The sequence below is a fragment of the Lactuca saligna genome, chromosome 5 (assembly GCF_052625555.1).
Source record: "Lactuca saligna cultivar CGN05327 chromosome 5, ASM5262555v1, whole genome shotgun sequence".
Classification (NCBI taxonomy): Eukaryota; Viridiplantae; Streptophyta; class Magnoliopsida; order Asterales; family Asteraceae; genus Lactuca; species Lactuca saligna.
The window spans coordinates 2,626,448-2,647,148 of record NC_136421.1 but is presented as its reverse complement, the minus strand read 5'-3'; the positions used below and the strand labels follow the sequence as shown (position 1 = coordinate 2,647,148).

At 36.8% G+C, this 20,701-nt stretch overlaps 1 protein-coding gene across 1 annotated transcript; it reads left to right on the top strand.

Annotated features, from left to right (window-relative positions):
• The first annotated feature begins 14,157 nt into the window (after positions 1-14,157).
• On the top strand, positions 14,158-15,839 carry FLA1 (FASCICLIN-like arabinogalactan 1). The gene has a single exon (XM_078997556.1). The coding sequence runs from the start codon at positions 14,276-14,278 to the stop codon at positions 15,524-15,526; it is 1,251 nt and encodes a 416-aa protein (XP_078853682.1). The 5' UTR covers positions 14,158-14,275; the 3' UTR covers positions 15,527-15,839.
• Positions 15,840-20,701: the final 4,862 nt, after the last annotated feature.

Here is a 20,701-nt window from a genome sequence, read left to right as displayed (position 1 = left end):
ATGCTTTTCATAATTAAAAAGGACCAAAGTTGCAAAAATTTTCCAATTTGGGGCAAAAGTGTAAATTTGCGAAAAAGGAAGCTTTCAACCGAGAAAACTATATTTTCAGGGACCAAAACTGTTTTCAACTAAAAATATGCTGAAAAAATATCAATTTCAACAAGTTTTGGTGTTAAAACGTCAAGAAAAATGGTTTAAGGACTAAACCGGAAATTAATTTACTTAAAGGGGTGAAAAAGTAAATTTACAAAATAAAGAGGGTTTGTAAACAGAAAATTTTCAATGATAATTCAATACACTCGTTGTGAACAAAGACTGTCACTACGACTCTCGATAAATTACAATACACAATATCACCAACAATCGTTATCAAACGAATTGGTTCGGTCTCGAATCAATAACAAATCCGAAACTACTAACACTACGACGCTCAATAGACACATGGAACTCTCGGAACTCTATACTCTCGTGGAACTACTCAATACGTCGACGTACCTTTCTTAGGCCCAAAAGTTTCAAATCATGCTTGTTGGGCCTAGCTAGCCCAATGACATGATCTTTAGGCCCAAATGATACTTACTTACATGTAGTTGGGTCTAATACGACTTAACCTCGTGTAAAAGGACTTTCAATGGCAAACGTGCTGCTGGTCCCCAAGGGTCCTTCGGTACTGCTAGTAAAGTCGGAAACTCACGATTGCGATTTGGGCTTCGGGCCCTTCGCATTCGCTATGGCCTTGAACGACGTAGGGAAATACCGAGGGTTTTGCACCTTCTCTTTTTCCCTTCGGTCGTGGGGCTACACAAGTCCAGGAGGGTTGGGTTATGTGAATAAGTACGAGCGACGCCTAAGGGATCGCTTGTACGGTTGTCAACTGGACGTTTTCGTTAACGTACGTTACAATAATTCACAACCCACTGTATACCCAATGCCTCCGGAGCTCAACGAATACCTCTAACGTAACGAAACAACAACACATAAACTAATTAAAGCAAAGTGATAGGAAAACATCGGGTTTTCCTAGGGTTTTCAACTAATACACTTACGAACTACATGCCGAATTTTACAACTCGTACGCTTACATCTATAGAAAACAAACAAGCATACTCACGGATCTTCACAAACTTTTTTAGAAACTCTTTTCAGAAAATATCGGATTTTCTGGTGGTTTTCACAACAATACAAACATTGGATTTTAAACATTGCTTATGAACTCACCAACATTTCATATGTTGACGTTTTTCCAAAATACTTGTATTCTCAGGTACCAGGTAAAGTGAAGAAGGAATTTTACTCTATGATGTTTTGCGAATGCTTAACTTACAACAAACAATTTTATTTTTGGGCATGTAATATTTTGGTAACGATGTAATGGATGTTAATTCTATCGGTTGTAATATTCAAATGCTTGGTAATGATTAATGTTATGTTTCATATATATTCATTGTGATGGTATTCAATTGAGTCACGACAGCCCCCGGACGTTTCCGTCGTCTGGTTCAAGGGTGTGACAACAACGGGGACAAAAGTTTCTACAATATGAACGAGGGAGGCTCAGCGGACAGAGTCCTGCCTATTCTAGTTCACAGGATTGCTCGCAATGTGGAACAGGTAAGGGCAAACGCCGACCGATTCATGGATGTTGATGCTGATGCGGGAGTCAATACCGTTCGCATTCGCCATCTGGAGTTTGCTTAGGGAAGGACCCTGAACCAGAATGCATCCCTGCAGAGAGAACTTACTGCAACCCAAGATGAAGTTAGGGGACTGTGAGCCCATCAGGAAACCTTTGAAAGGCGCATGCGAGACATGGAGCGTCTCCTGGCAGAATCAAGGACTCGTTCTAGTAGCTCTCGTCGCAGATAGAACCTACTATATCTTCTCTTTTGGATATAACTTAAGTCTATGTAAAAACTCTAGTTTTAATTTCCTTTCTATGGTTAGACTTTTGAACTTTCAGTCTACTAGGTTTCCATGCTGTCAAAATTTTCTTTATATGGTTTGATGTAAGACCAAATTTTAGGTCGTTTTTCTCTGAACTTATTACATCATTAATGCCAATGTTATTGACAGACATCTAATCTTATGGGAAATCTTCATCCAAATGTTTTCATCTTTATATTGATAGATCTTTATTACCATCATACTCTCATCTGTTTTGTTGGGTTATGGCGATTTAGTCCATGGACCACTCTCATTATACTCATCATTGATTCTTATTATCATCATCATCTTTATAAACTTTCCGTCAAACAATGCCTCCACGAAGAGGGATGAGACGCAACCCTCCGATAACTCCAACTCCACCACCACCCTCCTCCACAATACGACTCTGCAGCTCTCTAATTTGTGGTATCTGAGGCTGTTGCGACAGCCTTAGCGCAATTCAACGCTAGCGACACTAGCGGAGGTGGTGTTGTTGCTCAATCCGCTCAAGGCGATGCTCCTATGTGCTAGGGAGTGTTCATATAAAGACTTTACCAACTACAAGCCCAGGTCCTTTAATGGGACTAGTGGAATCATTGCACTCTCACAATGGTTCGAGAAGACGGATTCAATCTTCGAGATCTGTTCCTGCCCGGAAGGGAGCAAGGTTAAATTTGGTGCCTGCACCTTCTCGGATACAGCCCTCACATGGTGGAATAGCCATGTCAACTAACTAATTCTAATAGTGGTTCATGTTATGGGTTGGGAATCTATGAAGGAGATCATGATCGAGGAATACTGTTCGAGGAGTGGGTTTAGAAACTTGAACAGGAACTTTGGAGCCTAACCATGAAGGGCTCCGATGTAGTGGCCTACACTGCCAGATTCAGCGATCTTGTGGCACTATGTCCCGGAATGGTTCCTGCGGAGGGAAAGAAAGTTAAGAGCTACATTTGGGGGCTAATGCTTCCATTCTAGGGTAATGTCTTAGCTTTGAACCCCACTACCTTCGACAGTGCCAAACGACTGGCACAACGGCTCGTGGATCACAGAGTCCACACCCCGTCAACAACAACAACCCTAGCCATCCCAGAACCTCCCAAGACGGCTAACAAAAAGCGGAAATACTGGGTAACATAAAGCGAGAAGCGGCGTAGAACTCTGCCAAGAAGCAGCAGTTTGTGGTTGTTCATGCTGCGATAACACCAACTGCTACTGCGCCCACGAAGCAGTATGCTAGAAGCTTGCCCAAGTGCAACAAGTGTAGCTTCTACCATAATGGACCCTGCCGGGAAATGCAGTGCTCTAACTACAACAGGAAGGGGCACACTGCCTGTTTCTGCAAGTCTCCGGCAAAGCCACTTAACCAAGTCCCCGACACTAGTGTGGGCTAGGCTTGCTACGGAAGTGGCGAGGTGGGCCACTACAAAATGAACTGCCCGAAAGCAGGGAACGCAGGTGACATAGGAAGAGTGTTGGCTATAGGCCATGAGGAAGCGGTAGCCGACCCTAATGTGGTCACTGGTACGTTTCTCCTCGATAACTCTTATGCATTGATACTGTTTGATAATGGAGAGGAAAGGAGTTTCGTGAACCGGAAATTTGCTCACTTACTTAAACAACAATCACATGCACTTAAAGAACCGTTCACTATAGAAATGTCTAACGGGAAAACTGAGAGCACTAGAAGTATATATTTAGGATGTACTCTAACTCTAGATAGCCATTCCTTTCCAATCGAACTCATTCCGGTCTCAGGTAAAAGTTTCGATGTCATAATCGGCGTAGATCGGTTGATTCTTCATCGCGTGGATATCATGTGTTATGAGAAAGCCGTTCATCTTAATATTCCATCCAGCAAAACCCTAGTTATCTATGGCAACAAAACGGACATGAACCTTCGTATCATCTTTAGTATTCAAGCCCATAAATTCTTACGAAAAGAATGTCACGCATTCCTTGCTCATGTTATCGATACCAGCTAAGAGACAAAAGATCTAAAGGGCATCCTAGAAGTATGTGATTTTCCCGACAGCTTTCTAGAAGAACTACCGGGATTACCCGCACAATGACAGGTCGAGTTCATAATCGAATTAGTTCTAGGGCTACCCTGGTAGCCAAATCGCCTTATTGTCTACCACCAGGTGAGATGCAGGCACTATCCAGTCAACTTAACGAACTGCTCAACAAGGGCTTTATTAGACCAAGCTTCTCGCTCTGGGGAGCACCGGTCTTATTCCTGAAGAAGAAAGATGGATCGTTCCGTATGTGCATCGACTACAGAGAACTCAACAAGCTTACCGTCAAGAATCGTTACCCTCTACCTCGCATAGACGATTTTTTCGACCAACTACAAGGGGCGAATTACTTTTTAAAGTTTGATCTAAGATCTGGGTATCACCAGTTACGAGTGCTAGAGGAGGATGTTCCGAAGACAACCTTCTGAACTCATTACGGACACTATGAGTTCGTAGTGATGCCATTCGGATTGACTAATGTGCCCATGGTATTCATATACTTAATGAATAGGGTGTGTCGTCCTTACTTGGATCAGTTCGTCGGGACTGTTTAATTCCATAAAGAGATCACTGGAGATGACATACATTGTCTGTATGTTGGTGGTCTTTGAAGCCGGGTGGCTGGTGCAAGCATATAGTCTCTTGAAGGTGTCTGTGAAGATACAAATTCTTTACATCAAGTTGATGTATCAGCTAGTTTCTTGTAATAGGAATACTAATAATAAGATGAATAGTAATCGGTTTAACAACCAAGATGAAAGTCTTGTCACAGTTAACTCCTTATTGTTAATTACGCTTGTTGCCACCAAATGTGCCTTAAAGCGTGAAAGAGAACCATATGCATTGTAGTTATGTTTGAATAACCACATGGATCAAACTACATTTTCCCCTGGAGGTCGTGACACAAGCACCCAAGTATCATTTGTAATAAGAACATCATATTCCCCATACATGGCTTCACATCGGGTAGGATTTTTCAAAGCCTGTAATTATGACCTCATGACAGAGGATATAAAATTGTAGTGAAGATTAAGGTGGTGGTTTGCTTTGAAGGTATCACTTTTAGAGCAGGTGGTCATGTAATGTTCCCATGGAGGAGATGGAGTAGGAGGAGGAGGGTGAGATGGGGATGTAGGTGGAGAAGTTGAAGGGTGAGAGGGAATCTGATCTTTGTTATCAAGAGGAGGATCTAATTTGGTAGTATGAGGAGTGATGGCATGAGGTTGATTTGGCTGAAGGATTTGGTGTATGATAGGACAGACACATGTCATAAAGGAAGTCATATGAGGTTGGTTTGGTAGGGGACCGATCCATATGGGAAAACAGTCTTGTCAATGGTGACGTATCTAGAGATGATGATCTTTCAAGTGGAGAGATCATAACAACGAAAACCATGATGGTGGGTGGTGTAACCAAGAAAAATACAAGGATGAGAATGGGGTTGAGGTTTATGAGTGGTGTGTGTGACATCCCCAAATTCACAGTCATTTTAAAAATTGTATTTATGCTTATTTTAAAATTAGAGTAACCTTTTAAAGAAAAGTGTTGCAGAATTTGTTCCCATAAAAACATGATAAATATGTTATTAAAGCATTTCCTAAGAAATGTATTTTATTCATTTTAAAAATTTGGGATGTCATCGTCAGTACAAAAACTTAAGCATAAACAGAACTTACATTCATTTACACTAGTGATCTACATCTCCTTAATCTCTCGGTGTAATGTAGCTTCATATTGACACCTGTGATACAAATAAACTGAGTGGGTTAGGTTGGGAAACCTGGTGAGTACATAGGGTTTTCAACCCACAATAATATAGTTATTATGTTTCATCATCAAACAATTAACCCATTTACCCATCTCTATTATCTTCTTTATTCGTAAGTATCTTCTCTACGAATCATCTACTCCTCATTATTTATTACTAAGGATTGTCCTAAGGAATAGGCACGAAGTCCATCGTCGCCAGTGTTTATATAACAGACACTAAGTCCATAATCGCCAGGGTTTATATACAAGGCACTAAGTCCATAGTCACCAGGGTTTGTCATGTTTATTGACAATATTATTTTCGAGAGTCCACTCACAATACATGTCAATGGGTTTTTAGAGTACACCGGGTGAACGTTTCGTTCACAACACCTACAGGTTACGAGCCTGATAGTGTTCCACCGGACTGTCTAGAATAGTCCGTGATTGTCATCCATACTCTGCTAGATGATGTGGCCAACGCTTGGGTAAAAGACTAATTTAAGAAATACTCCTGAGTTTTTCTTAAGCTGATTCGCTTTAAAAACTAATTTTTGTTTTAGGATAGTTTAAATTTGCGCATTTACTTACGTTTCTCTCCTATGCACAAATTTAGGGGGAGAAATAAAAATAAAACAAAATTTTAAAAATTTTTAAAAAAATCCAAAAACATTAGAAAATCAGAAAATCAATATATATATATATATATATATATATATATATATATATATATATATATATATATATATATATACATATATATATATATATATATATATGTTGGTTAAGAAATATGCTTGAGTGAGATGTTTTGGGAAGTGATATTATCAAGTGATAACAGGCAACCTGAGTTTGCGTAACGTACCCAAAATTTAAGGGTCTATACTCTGGTTTGATGCGTGGGTAGGCACGAAAGATTCTAAATGGACTTGACTAGGAAGAGTTTAACTTAGGAAATTTATAGACTTGACAAATTTTGACCTAGTTAGATCCGTTCAGCCTGACAATACGATGCTCAGATAGATTGAGCAGGGAGATAAATATGGGAATCTACTCGTCACATTAATTGAACCCGTATCTGGAACCGTGGTTTAACTTTTCCTCCATGTGCAGATTCTGTCCTTAATTCCGGTATTGATGGGGCAACTGGTAAATTCCGATAAATTAGGTGTAGAAAATCATTTTCTTTCTTTCTGTCTGTTAGTCATATGTCACCTCCTCTGCGTGATTGGAAGAGATCCGACCTGGACTGTAACATATGCAACTCTATTTCTCTGCATATTATACATATATATATATATATCTATATATATATATATATATATATATATATATATATATATATATATATATACACACATATGAAATTCCTCTTATCTGTTAGTCATATGTTGTCTCCTCTGCGTGACTAACAATCCAACCTGGTACACAGCATATGCACTAGATGATAACACTCTGAATCTATCTTCTTCCCTAATGATGGTCTCCTCATCCGATGTAAGGACTACTCTGGAAGTCCTTGATTACCGGGGCATATTTGGAAGCGGGAAACGTGTTCCAGTACAATTAAAATTGACCACTCAAAGATTATCTATAGATCTCGCTGCTCAATTTAGGTGGACAACAATATCCCTGGTCGTCGTCCGCTAAATGGTCCTTAAGATATAGTATCTAAGAAATTAGGATCATATATAATATCTAGGAACTTAAGTTCACCTTGTCTTGTAACAAATAGTATGTCCTAAATCTTTCACAATTTTTCATGTTTAAGTGGACCACAATACCGACGATCGACCACACAAAGACATGAAGATAGAAGGTACCAACAAGTGGATAAAGGCTATCTAAAAACTTTGATCCCAAATCACTCTTAAAGTTAGATATCATTTTTATTTTGTTAAATTTTTCATAGTTTCTTCTAATTTAAATATTATGGGAGAATTAAAAATTAAAAATAACGAAAAAAATCAGAAAAATTAAAAATCCAAAAATATTTTTGTTTCTTTTTTAATTTATGTGCTAAGTTTTCTTTTAGTTTTGTTTTGTCTTGAAAAGTGATTTCAGGTATAGATAAGACTCATGGAGTTTGTGTTGAAGATTTCTGAGCCAAAGCCTCGTCCGTGAGCATCGAAGAATTCACATTCGAAGGAGTAAGAAATGAAGATTATTCTTTTGACATTTAATCCTTCAATCCCAGAAGAAAGGTCAAGTTGACTTGAAGAATATGTGACGGATTTCATTGAAGCCTCCTCAATCAGTCTGTTGCTATCTTTGTACCTAAAACTTAGCGATAATAATGCTAGGTTCATCGAAGGAAAATAGAATCGTTAAAAGTGCAGCGCTGTCCGAGTTTGGAATCATCACTTTAACAGGTGAGTGCATAGTTACTTTCATATTACAAATAGATATGAATTATTTTTTATAAATTATGTGCTATGTGTGAATATTGTCTGTATACTTGTTATCTATGCTGGATGAACACTATTATACATGTTCTAAATGATTTCAACTATATACGTATTTTATACCTATAAGTTACAAGGGGTAAAGATGGGTAGATGAAAGATGAGTTGGATGTTGAAATGAAAGGTTAAATAGATCATGAGATGAGGGTGAGAGGTGAAAATGAGAGAAGTGTTGGGTCAATATTTTGGTTTATACTTTGCTTTTCTAGGAAATTGATTTGTTATGTAATATTGTATATGTGTTTACCGTCAGAAAGTGAGTTTACGACCGTAAACTCAGTTTGCGGCCCAGTCCAGTATATATAGGGGTGAGGGGTATGAGGAAAAGAGTGATGAACACCAAGGAGCTTAAGTGTGTGCATTCTAAGGTGTGAGAGAAACTAGAGAGAAGTTTTGTGTGTGTGAATCTTTGTATCCGGATCTTCATTCTAATCATATCATACATAGATTCATCATCATATTCTTCTTTTCCTTATCTTCTATTTGATCTGACATCATCTGTTTGATTGGGATTCCGCACCATCAAACGGATCTGATTGATACACAGGCATTTTTGGGGACTTACAATTGGTATAAGAGCGAACCGAATACATAAGGGTGGTATATAATCAAGGTTCTATAGGTTTAGAATTGATGATTCCACTTTAACTTCTTTTCTTCGTTTGGATGTGAGCTTAAAGAAGAATCATTTATTCGACTACCTTTTTTATATTAATTATATACGACTTGTATACGTGAGACTGTGATTGATGAACCATGTATGACTTCTAATATGAACTTCAGGACAGAGACTGCCCAAGACTACGAGTAATCGCCTCGTCATGCGAACAAAGTTAGAATCCAATCAAAGGATACTCCTATAACCAGATCTCCCTACAGTCTAACACCTACGGAGATACAAGAACCGTCCGAACAACTTAACGAATTCCTCAGAAGGGGATTCTTTAGGCCAAACTTCTCACCTTGGGGAGCACCAGACTTGTCTGTAAACAAGAAAGAGCATTCCAAGCGCTAAAGTAAGCCTGGTGCACTGCACCGATATTATCCCTCTCAAAAGGGATAGAATATTTCGTGGTGTAATGTGATGCATCCAACCAAAGGATTGGTTGTGTTCTTATGCAAGAGGAAAGGTCACTGCCTATGCCTCAAGACAGCTTAAGATACAGGAAGTTAACTATATAACACATGATCTTGAGTCAGGAGCAGTGGTAATTGCTCTGAAGAGCTGGAGACACTACATGTAGGGTACAAGGTGTAATATTTTCACAGACCACAAAAACACTCAACCCACATCCAACCAAGAAGATTTATCATACCAGTGAAGTGAAACGAGAGGAGTGAGCAAAGCCATATCCCGATAGTGAAAGGTTTGCTAGAATGCCAAGCAAGGACCTGAGTTCACCTGGAAATGTGAGCACCAAATGAAACTTCTATCTGTAGCAAAGTTATCAATTATGCTTCAACTCTAATCTCAGTGCGAAATTCCTTCTAACGGGGGGATGATGTGACAACCCGATATTTCGAGACAATGTAATGTAACACCAGTCAAATTACGGTAAAAAATTAACTTTCCTAAAATCTTATTTAGGTTACATAAAGTATTAGGAATCATATCAAGGTTTTCATACATATAACGAACACTATAATTCGAGTTATAACGAAGAAGTTATGACCAATCTAAGATTCGCAGCAAAAACCGGCAACATTCATAGACGTAAAACACGAAGTTTCAATACATTAATTTTTAGCCTTAGGTATCTAAATGAAAGTTGTAGACATCATTAAACCGTAAGCGTACGTAAAAAGAACGTCCAAATCTAACTTCGTATGAGGAAGTTATGATTTTTCCAAGATCCGGATATAGCAGTAGACAGCTAAAAACTCGAAATAGAGATCGAGAGACTTTTGGCTGAAACAACCTAAATGAGAATCGAAGGTCTCAACAATATTAGCGCAATGGTAAAAAGTCTGACGAAGAAAGACACCGAATGAAGAAGCTATGGATTTTTAACGGACTTTTCCTATCCCGGGATGTTAAAAATATAATATTAAAAATAAATCAAAATTAACCGACAGAGTCTAAACAAGAGTTGTAGAGCCTTTTCACACCTACACGTGCATATAAAGAACGTTGAAATCAGAGCTCATACGCAAAAATTACGGGTTTTACAAGTTCGGGACACAAAACCCGAGGCTGACTCAGCCTCACGACATGAGGGAACCATGCTCACGACGTGAGTTCATGATTGATAGGTTCCAAAGTGTCAGACACATTAACTTGTCGAAGAGGATAAGGCTGACTAAGCCTCACGGCGTGAGCAATCCAAAACTCACGATGTGAGACCCCAAATCAGCCCCTATAAATAGAAGCTTAAAGGTGTCGGGTTTTGTGCTCATCTCTTTCCATCTAAGTGTCGTTACTCTGCGTGATTACCTCGATAATCCTTCCAAAAGCCCCGTTTTTTCATACTCGAGTCCCGAAGGAAGTCCTACACTCCCGAGATCCCCGAAAATCCATAGATTTCAACTCTCTCTAGTCGAAGTTCTGCTCGATTCTTCTCTCGACTACTTCAAAACAACCACTTCAATCAAGTGAGTTCATACCCCTTAATTAACCTTTGAAATGTTTTTAAATGCTTTAGGGGGGGGGAATACAGGTTGAACCATGTTAGTTATTCGATCAATCACATGTGATTAATAACTAGTATACAAAGGGATTTACTACACGTTTAGCTGTTTTACCAAACATATTACTTCAAATGACTTTCTTAAATGTTTTACATGTTAAAACTCTTTATCAAACTATCTTACATATTGTATGTTTCCTTTCAAACTCTGTTACAATTGTGTTTCAAACAAAGGATTTCTTATACTTTAAATTGTTCTTATCAAACAAACTACTTTCAAATCGTTTTATAAACTTACATCAAGTCATCATTTCTTCGTTATTAAACTTTTCAAATGTATTACAAAACTTCTTTTATACTTTTATATTGTCAAATGCATGCCCATATATGTATAGTTATATAAGTAATGTTTAAAGGATTTAGGACAGCTAGCTCACTTTATTTCCTTTTCCTCGTTGGGATGTGGCCTTAGGGTATCGGTTATTCATCCGAATGTCGTCTAAATATTAGTTATATATCATGTATACATATATATAGACATAAAAGTTCCATCGGTCAGTTTAGTACCTTTGGGTAGCAAAGGCATACTTTCGGTTATACACGTACATTACTAGTAACTATAATAGGTATAGTTAGGAGATACTACTTACTATTCCAAGTACAAGGAATCACACAAGAGTCAGTTCATTCATGAGTCTATACTAATACAATACATACTATATGAAGAGATATAATTACAGAAATACAATTACAATACACGGTAACATAAGAGAACACAGAATAAAGAGAAACATGGAGGAAGATACAATACACGATAACAGAACAGACATAATAAGGTGCTATAGCATGGAATAAATATAGGATCTAACTATACCAATGAATCACTAACGCATTGTTTTAAACGAAAGGTGATAGTTATATTGGGTATACATGATCATATAATCGTAATGTGGATGTTCACGACTTGCAATCATTGCAGGGGCCGCGTTTGGTTCCCAGAATCTCTTGACAGGGGAGCGTTTAGTATGGGATCTAGCCATCACATTATACCTTAATACTCAATTAAGACAATTAGTACAATAGTATTCACTTAATACAATACTACAATACTACATTAATTTACCCCTTTACATTTATTTGGTGATTACTTTAAGTTACTAGATTAAATACCAATTAAAATATTTCAATAAAAGTACATACATTGGTAAAAGTATTTCATTTCAAACCTTAATATTGTGTTTTTTCACGTTTGTATGTTAGTACAACATTCAACTATGCTCCAATCAAATAATTATACAATGGAAGGTAGAACTGCATTATTTCTCTTCTCAGTTTCCACTCCGATCAAATGATCATACGATGAAAGCTAGAACTGTATTATTTATCTTCTCAGTTCCCACATCATGTACAACTGTTTTTTCATCCTCCATGATGTGCAACTTCCACCTTGAACTCCTTTACCTTTGTTCGATTTCGTTTTTTGTTGTCCCCATTTTGTTTTTTAATATTACTAATTTTGATAAATTCATAAACAATACTTATCTATTGTTAATCCATTTGTCGTTGTCTAGAGGATGATGAAGTTTGTTTCTTCCCTCTTTGTTGTGGTCTTTTTGAACCTTCAAAGTTAAACCCCTTGTCCTCTTCATTGAGATAGGCTGGAAACATTGCTTACGAAGATGTTGTGTAAATGTTTAATTTGAAGGTCTTCGTCCCTTTTGAAAGTTGGACATGAGCATTTGTTAGACGTATGAAATTCCCTTCCGAGTTTACTGTAGGCTAAGTACAATCATACAAGTTTTGTTTATCTAGAGAGAGTCAGAAATGATTGTAAGGTACTAATGTTGGACTTCACTAAAGTCGGAAATTATTGTAAGCAATTTGTGGCAAATCTTGTGAACATATAGCTTTATATTTCGTCCGGTTTGAACCAATCTTTTTAGCCTCAATGCAACTTGAATCCATTTAGCACTTTTATAGTGTTTTATAATGTTGGACTTCACTAAAATCGGAAATTATTGTAAGCAATTTGTGGCAAATCTTGTGAACATATAGCTTTATATTTCGTCCGGTTTGAACCAATCTTTTTAGCCTCAATGCAACTTGAATCCATTTAGCACTTTTATAGTGTTTTATAAAGTTTAAAAAATGAGAAAGAATTATAAGAATGATGTGGGAAAAAAAATGTTGAAATGAGTTTTTTTTTAATTTAAAATATAGTTACAAGCGTATTATGAAATTCCGAACTTTATGTCATACTAAAAATACTTTTTATGGTAGAAAAAAATATTTCTAAGTCGGAATCCTTACTCCATATTTCAGATTGTGGAGAAAAAAAAATCCATAATTTCAAGAAAAAAAAATCTAGAATCCAATTATCAATCAAAATTTTTAGAAAAATATTGGGTTTTTATTGATATTTAACAAAAATTTAAAGAACATATCAGATGGAAGGTAGATATAATACAATTAGGGTGTAAAGGAATTAAAAATTACATTTGATTGATAAAATGTAAATTCAAGTAAAAAATGTAAAGGAATTAAAATGTAAATTCAAGGAAAAAATTACATTTGATTTATAAAATTAAACGATTTTTTTAATTCCATTAAATTAAATTATGCGTTTTTGTGGATAGGTAAATATTTGGCTAAATAAAATGATTTTAGATTCAATTCATTCTTTTAATTAAAAAAAGACCAAAAAAAAAAAAAAAAAAAAAGTCTAACACCTCCTCTTTATTCTGGCTATTACTGTTATACTTACTGTTGCAGACATCTAAGCATCAAATTATGTAGTAAAGTCACTATTAGACTAGGTTTGTTGAATTGAGGAACGTATATTTTATATGTAAACAAAAATTATTAGAATTTTAATTAGTGATGTGTCGGTGGAAGCATCTGGTCCAAACGTATTACATCGTCTACCTACGTGGACTCAATGTCACTGGATGCACAGCTGTTGTTGGTTTCTCTATTACGCCCTTGTCCCTTTTAGAATTTACAAAACGAACCCTACCAAAGTTAACAACCTCACTATTTGACATTTATGTGGATATAATAATTTTATGAACCTTATTAGTCTTTGGAAAACCAAGACAAAATTTTTTTTAGATATACTAATTTATATTAGTTTCCGCAGATTTTTATGTAGTTTAGGAGTGATATATATGCCTAAATTAAATTCAAAATGATGATAAGTTGTATTTTGACTCGTTTTGAGTAAATTTGAAATTACAAGGGGCTAGAGTGTAAATATTCCCGAATAAAAAGACGGTGAAAGAAAACCGTTGGTGACCTGTAACAGCTGGGAACTCTCCAGTGGCTTTATTGTAATTGAAACGAATATAAGGTCCTTTAAACTAACCAAAATCTTCATATCTTCTCTGCTTCACTTCCGTCCGCTGCCTTCTTTTATAGTTTACACACAAATACACACACAATCTCTCTCTCCCTCTCTCTCTCTCTCTCTCTAGTCTCCAGGGAAGTTACAATGCAGCTCCGTTACACGGCGGCAGTTGTGATTTCTATGATAGCGTTGCTATTGCCTGGAGCAACCGTTGAAGGTCACAACATCACCTCCATTCTGGCAAAGTTTCCCGAGTTCTCGACTTTCAACCATTACCTCACCATTACACACCTAGCCGATGAAATTAACAACCGACAGACCATCACCGTTTGTGCGGTAAACAATGCCGGAATGTCAGATCTGCTAAGTAAACACCTATCTGTGTATGCTATGAAGAACGTCCTATCGCTTCACGTGCTGCTTGACTACTTCGGTGCGAAGAAGCTTCACCAGATTACCAATGGAACCGCCTTAGCAGCGACAATGTTCCAAGCTACCGGTACCGCCTCTGGCTCCTCTGGATTCGTCAACATTACGGATCTGAAAGGCGGTAAGGTTGGATTTGGTAGCGAGGATACCGGTAGAACGGATGCGACTTTTGTTAAGTCGTTACATGAGCTTCCTTATAACATCTCTGTTATCCAGATCAGCAGTATGTTGCCGTCAGCGGAGGCCGAAGCTCCGACTCCTGAACCTGCCGCCGTCAATATTACCTCTCTGATGTCGGCGCATGGATGTATGAATTTTGCTGAAGCTCTTCTTGCTTCTGACGCAATGAAAACTTACGAAGACAACATCGATGGCGGATTGTCGGTGTTTTGCCCCCTCGACGATGCTTTCAAGGGCTTCTTACCTAAATACAAAAATTTGACCGTCGGCGGGAAGCAATCGCTACTTGAATATCACGGTGTGCCGATCTATCAATCGATGTCGATGTTAAAATCAAGCAACGGTCTAATGAACACACTAGCAACCGACGGTGCTAGCAAATACGATTTCACAGTACAGAACGATGGGCAGGAAGTAACAATCAAGACAAGCATCGTTACTGCGAAGATCGTAGGGACACTGATTGATCAACAACCGCTTGTCATTTTCACCATCAACAAGGTACTTTTGCCCAAAGAACTTTTCAAAGCCGCTCTTTCCCCTGCTCCAGCTCCTGCGCCCGAAGCTGATGCTCCGGCGGAGTCACCAAAGTCTTCGAAGAAGAAGAAGCACAAGTCTCCACCAGCGTCCGACTCGCCATCGGATTCTCCGGCAGATTCTCCGGACGACGGCGTCGCTGATCAAGAGGCAGATAGCAACAGTGCTACGGAAATCAAGGGTTTCAGATTTGCTGCCGTGGCCGTGGCTGTGGCTTCGAGTTTTTGGTTTGCCTCGTTAGTCGTGTAAGAGCGCTCCATTGTTTCCCCATTTTCTTAGTGAAATAATTCAGGTCCAGAAAATTGTCATTTACACTTGAAGAAATTATATTTGTATTTCATTATGAGATGACATAATGAAATCTGAATATGAATTTGAGGGTGCAAATAATGTTTTCCATAAATTATTTGTAATCAAAAAGTGTATGTGAGTGTGTGTGGGTGTGTGTGTATTTTTAAGTTAAACATGAGGTTTGTTCTAATGAGTATTGTTCTTGATTATTTATATTTTCTTTGTATACAAATACAATGAGAGCGAATGAAAAATTGAGCATTTGTGATTTTGTTTATTAGCTTTAGATTAGATATGATCTTAATTGATATTAAATTGGTTTTAGTGGAAAGGGGCTTTTAATTGTGTCGTGATTAAAAAGCCAAACATCATTAATTATCAATCAAATCTCAAGGCAGAATAGATATAAACTTGACCGACTATCACTTTTCATTAATTACAACTTCAGAACAATTCTATCAGATTTATATATTATTATGGGTGTTACTAAGATTTATGGTTACATAAGATTCTTTTAGCTAACCGTTTTAAGATATTTCTATTAGCTTGTTAATATGTATAATTTTATTTTTTGGAATTGTTTAATATAACAGTTATATATTTTTATAATCTTATAGAAGTATTACGTATAATAATAATAATAATAATAATAATAATAATAATAATAATAATAATAATAATAATAATAGGCTTCATTAAATGTTTAAGAAATATGTTGGATTAACTAGTAGAATAATGAAAGTATCTTAAATTTCTTTATTATGATAGTCGAAGTTTCATTAATTAAACATCTTTGACTCAAACCCATATTTTTAAGTTCAATATTTTCTTTTTTAGAGTTGTAATATCATGGTTTTAGAATTAATGTTAATAACTCTAACTTCAACCATGATTTTAGTTGACATGAAGATTATTGAGTTAGTTGGTTGTGTGGGCTGGAAATACGGAGCAATGTGAATGTTGAACAAATCGTAACTTGATGTATTAGTTTAACGTGTGAATGGAGTGTTAAGGTTTGATGTTTGATGTTTGATCTGATTTTAAGATGATACCCATTGTGTGCTATTTACCATTTTTATACTAGGTAGTTATTAAAGATAACATGTCATGTCTTTTTTGACACTGAAAATGATAATAACTGCTTATGGAATTAATTAAACTTTATATCCACTTGTGATGCCCCATTAATTTTTTTTTTTCATTTTTTTTAATTCTAGTTAAATCATCTTTAATAAATAAAGAATTTTTTATCACATTACATATTCTTATTGATTTTGTTATATGATTATTTACAATTAATATTTTCCGTATGGCATTTTGTGGTTTTTTTTATTTTATTAATTTCCATATAATATTTAAATATAATAATCAATACATATCAATTTCATTAATTGATTTCCTTCTAATTTCAAATTTTTTAAATTAAAATTTTATTAGTTTCATTTGTTTATTTATCTAAATTATTTGCTTAAATTAAAAGAAAAACAAACAATTTAATGTTAATAATTTAATATTTTTCTATTTTTTTCTTTTAAAATCAAACTTCTCAAACGTTTAAAATTTTATATATTTTTTTTAAATGAACTCATGTAATAAATGCATCTTAGACCTGATTATAAACTCTATTAATGTTCAAATAAGATCCGAAAGGTTGAACCCCCTAGATTAGAACCCCCTATCCCTTTACAACTTTTCAAAAATTATTGCACCCTAGAAAATTACAAGGTTTCTTTGATTTTGGTTAAATATTAGAATACATTCAACATTTTTTTGAGAAAGGTGTTTTGTTCAACTTTATACTTACTCATTAGACCCCACCATCAGGACGATATATTGTTTATTTGGTATGAAACACAAGAAAATTAAAGTTGACCGTTTAAATCTTGCAGACTTCCACCTTGATATGGTTTGTCGTTCAAAAATAATAATAATAATAATAATCTTTACTAGACACTAATATGATTAATTGTGATTCATGAGTTTTCTTATTTTTATTTCATCAAATATAATTATCGATAGACCATTAGTGAAGAATTTCTATATATTTCACAAAATCATGTGTACTCGGAACACTAGAGTAAGAAGAGTCTTAATTATAAAGAATTTGAGGTGACTTAAAAATAAAATAAAATAAAATAACTAACCTATACACATTTGAAACTAACCAATGACTCGCACTTAGCTAGTAATACAACATAAATAAATGTATAAGACACCAAAAACACGAGGGTGATTCTAATATGAACTATTGAAGCATAATCTCATATTATGACGAACCAGAGGTTAAAGACAACTTTAGAGAGATATTAGGGTTTCCACATCTAAATATTATGTATATAATGAAACCCTAGCCGCGGCCCAAAATCATCACCACGTTGTGAGGATTGTGCCCTCACATCGTGACCAAGCCACTCCAAAATAATTGAGATAAATCTCATTGTCACGTCGTGACAACCATATGGTGATGGTGATTATTATTATAGATTAGGACACTTAATACATTCAGCCCTTAATCCTTAAGGCCATCCATTCCAACTTTCCAGAGGGCTTTCTTACTCCAAAAACATCCTAATAATCGATGCTTTATAGACATGCATGTCCAATGCATGTCTTGATCTCATCAAATGTTAAAAATGAAGAAGAAATGAAACCACACTCACATAAATGACATCAAAACTCGTCCAAATCTCAGATCCATTAAATACAACTTTAAGGGACCATAAGGACCTATAGAGTTGCCAACTTTATGTAGACTCTAGCCTTCAGATCTGGGCCTTAAGAGGGGTCTCATGGCATAAAGGTGCCAACTTTAGGGCCATGAGAGCCCCATGCACATTGTAGGACACTTTATATGGATTTTTGAGCTAAAAACCCCCATGCATGTGCATCAAGTTTGTAACTTTACGTATAAAATAAGCATTAGGAGACCAGATCTATGGTTTTGTTATGTTAGACCTCATTTAAATCGACTGTATGGAATTGGTCAAGGCCGGACTCGACGAGTTGTTCATGGCACTCGATGAGTGGGTGACCATTGTGCACCCAAACCCTTTTCTGTGAATGGGTAAGTGTTAGGAAGGAAGTCCCTTGTGGGTTTAGACGCGAAAAGGGACCTAGGAGTCATGGGACTCGGCGAGTGGTATGAGCAGACTCGATGAGTCCATAGCAATCTTCCAATCTTTGAAGATAGACTCGACGAGTTGTTCATACAACTTGGTGAGTCATAGACTGGACAAGTTCTTAAGTTGGAGATGAACTCGACGAGTTCAAGAAGGAACTCGGCGAGTCAGATGAAGATGGTCCCGATGTTATGATTGAAGGAGAACCCGTCGAGTTTTTGCTAGACTCGACGAGTGGAGCCGGGGTTTCGGGTGGGATTAGAGAAGCATGGACTCGACAAGTTGGTAGGCCAACTCGGCGAGTCAGGTCAACTGAATGTTGACTTTGACCAATGTTGACTTTGACTGAACTTAGGCTAACCCTGTTTAGGGCTGTATGTGATATGTGTTGACTTGAAGGTTATCGTGTAGGGATCAAGGAGTCGTTAGGAGTCGACTTGTGCACCGAGGATAGTTCAGACACTGCACGACATTGAGGTAAGTTACCTTCCAGTAGGGGTGGGTCTAAGGCCATAATATCGGCCCACCAAAAAGGGGTATTTAAAAGATAATGGTCTTTGTGATAATTATCTTGGTCTGGTTATGTGTTGGTTATGAGATTTATCTGGATAGTATGTTATGTGTATGGTAGGGAATAGTTTCCCTAACAGTGGTCCTTAGGACCTAAGGGTAGGTCAGTACCCGAATATGTCTGACTGTATTCTTATATCTGTTAATTGTATGCTAGCGATAGGGGTGAAAGAGTCCCCAATTACCGGTTGAAAGATACCGATGATGGTTACCGGTTGAAAGATACCGATGAAGGTTACCGGTTGAAAGATACCGACGATATTGTATGGTATGTGGTATGATGGGGGAACTCACTAAGATTTGTGCTTACAGTTTTGGTTTTGGTTTCAGGTACCTCTTCGTCGGAGGGGAAAGAGCCAGCGGTGTAGCAGCGCATCACACACACACACATGTTTCCGCAAGAAGTTTTTGAGATTGTACTCTGATTTTTAATACTTATGATGTTATGGTTTGAAATACAGCATTATGATTTTATAATGGAATGTTTTATTGACAAGGTTTTGGTAAAATGTTTATTAAATGCGTTAATTCAAAAATGAATTTTTTGGCCTTGAAATTTAGGTTGTTACATGACCTCCCTATGGTCATGTCATAACTCATAGTTTTTCCCAAAACAATGCATTTGATTCTTAATTCTCTGCACTGACTCATTTTGGAAAACGGGTGCTATAATTCGTCCCTACTTAAATTAGATTTCATCCTCAAAATTTGTCCTCACCAACATTTTGTAACAACCCCCAAAATCCCCTCTAGGGATCTTCCAAACCAATTACTTCTTGACCGAGCCATCTCCAGACCGAATGCCCGAATCTGCAACTAAAAATCCTAAGGATTTCCAAAACTAGGTGTGCATATCAAAACTAAGCGAAGACTCTCGCAAGGTCAAAATCACGTTCACTGTAGAACCGGAATAATGTTTAAATGGGCACTTTCCAAAAGTTGATCAAATCAAAAGCGATTATTACTTGACTTGACAGAGATTGAAGATTAACTCATTACAACTAAATGAATTCAGAAATTAACACCCCCGCCCATAACTTAAAACTCCTCGAACATTTCTGTCTTCCAAGCAGACAACACCTCCGTTCTATATCCACCATGCTGACCAAAACTCAAAGTTCTGACCCCCAAACAACACCTCCCTGACCTTACGGCGTCCAATGACAGTAGTAGACAGGAACCTACTACTAATTGAAGAACTGACGACCTCGCTTAGTGACATCAGAGTGAAAAGAACAAGTGATGTTCAAACTAGTCCACACATACCCTTAGTTCAAAAACCCTGCACCAAACCATAAAGATAATCAGACGTAATAACCTCGATTCTGATTATCCCGACCCAAAATCAGATATTATGGTTGGGCTCCTCAATTGCAAACCCGAATTATTGACAGTTCAAAACTAATTAACTGGTCTCACAGATGCATCCATGGCAATATCAAAA

Bases quoted from the DNA above. Each gene is read 5' to 3' on its own strand.
- FLA1 (XM_078997556.1), top strand. From the start codon at position 14,276: ATGCAGCTCCGTTACACGGCGGCAGTTGTGATTTCTATGATAGCGTTG.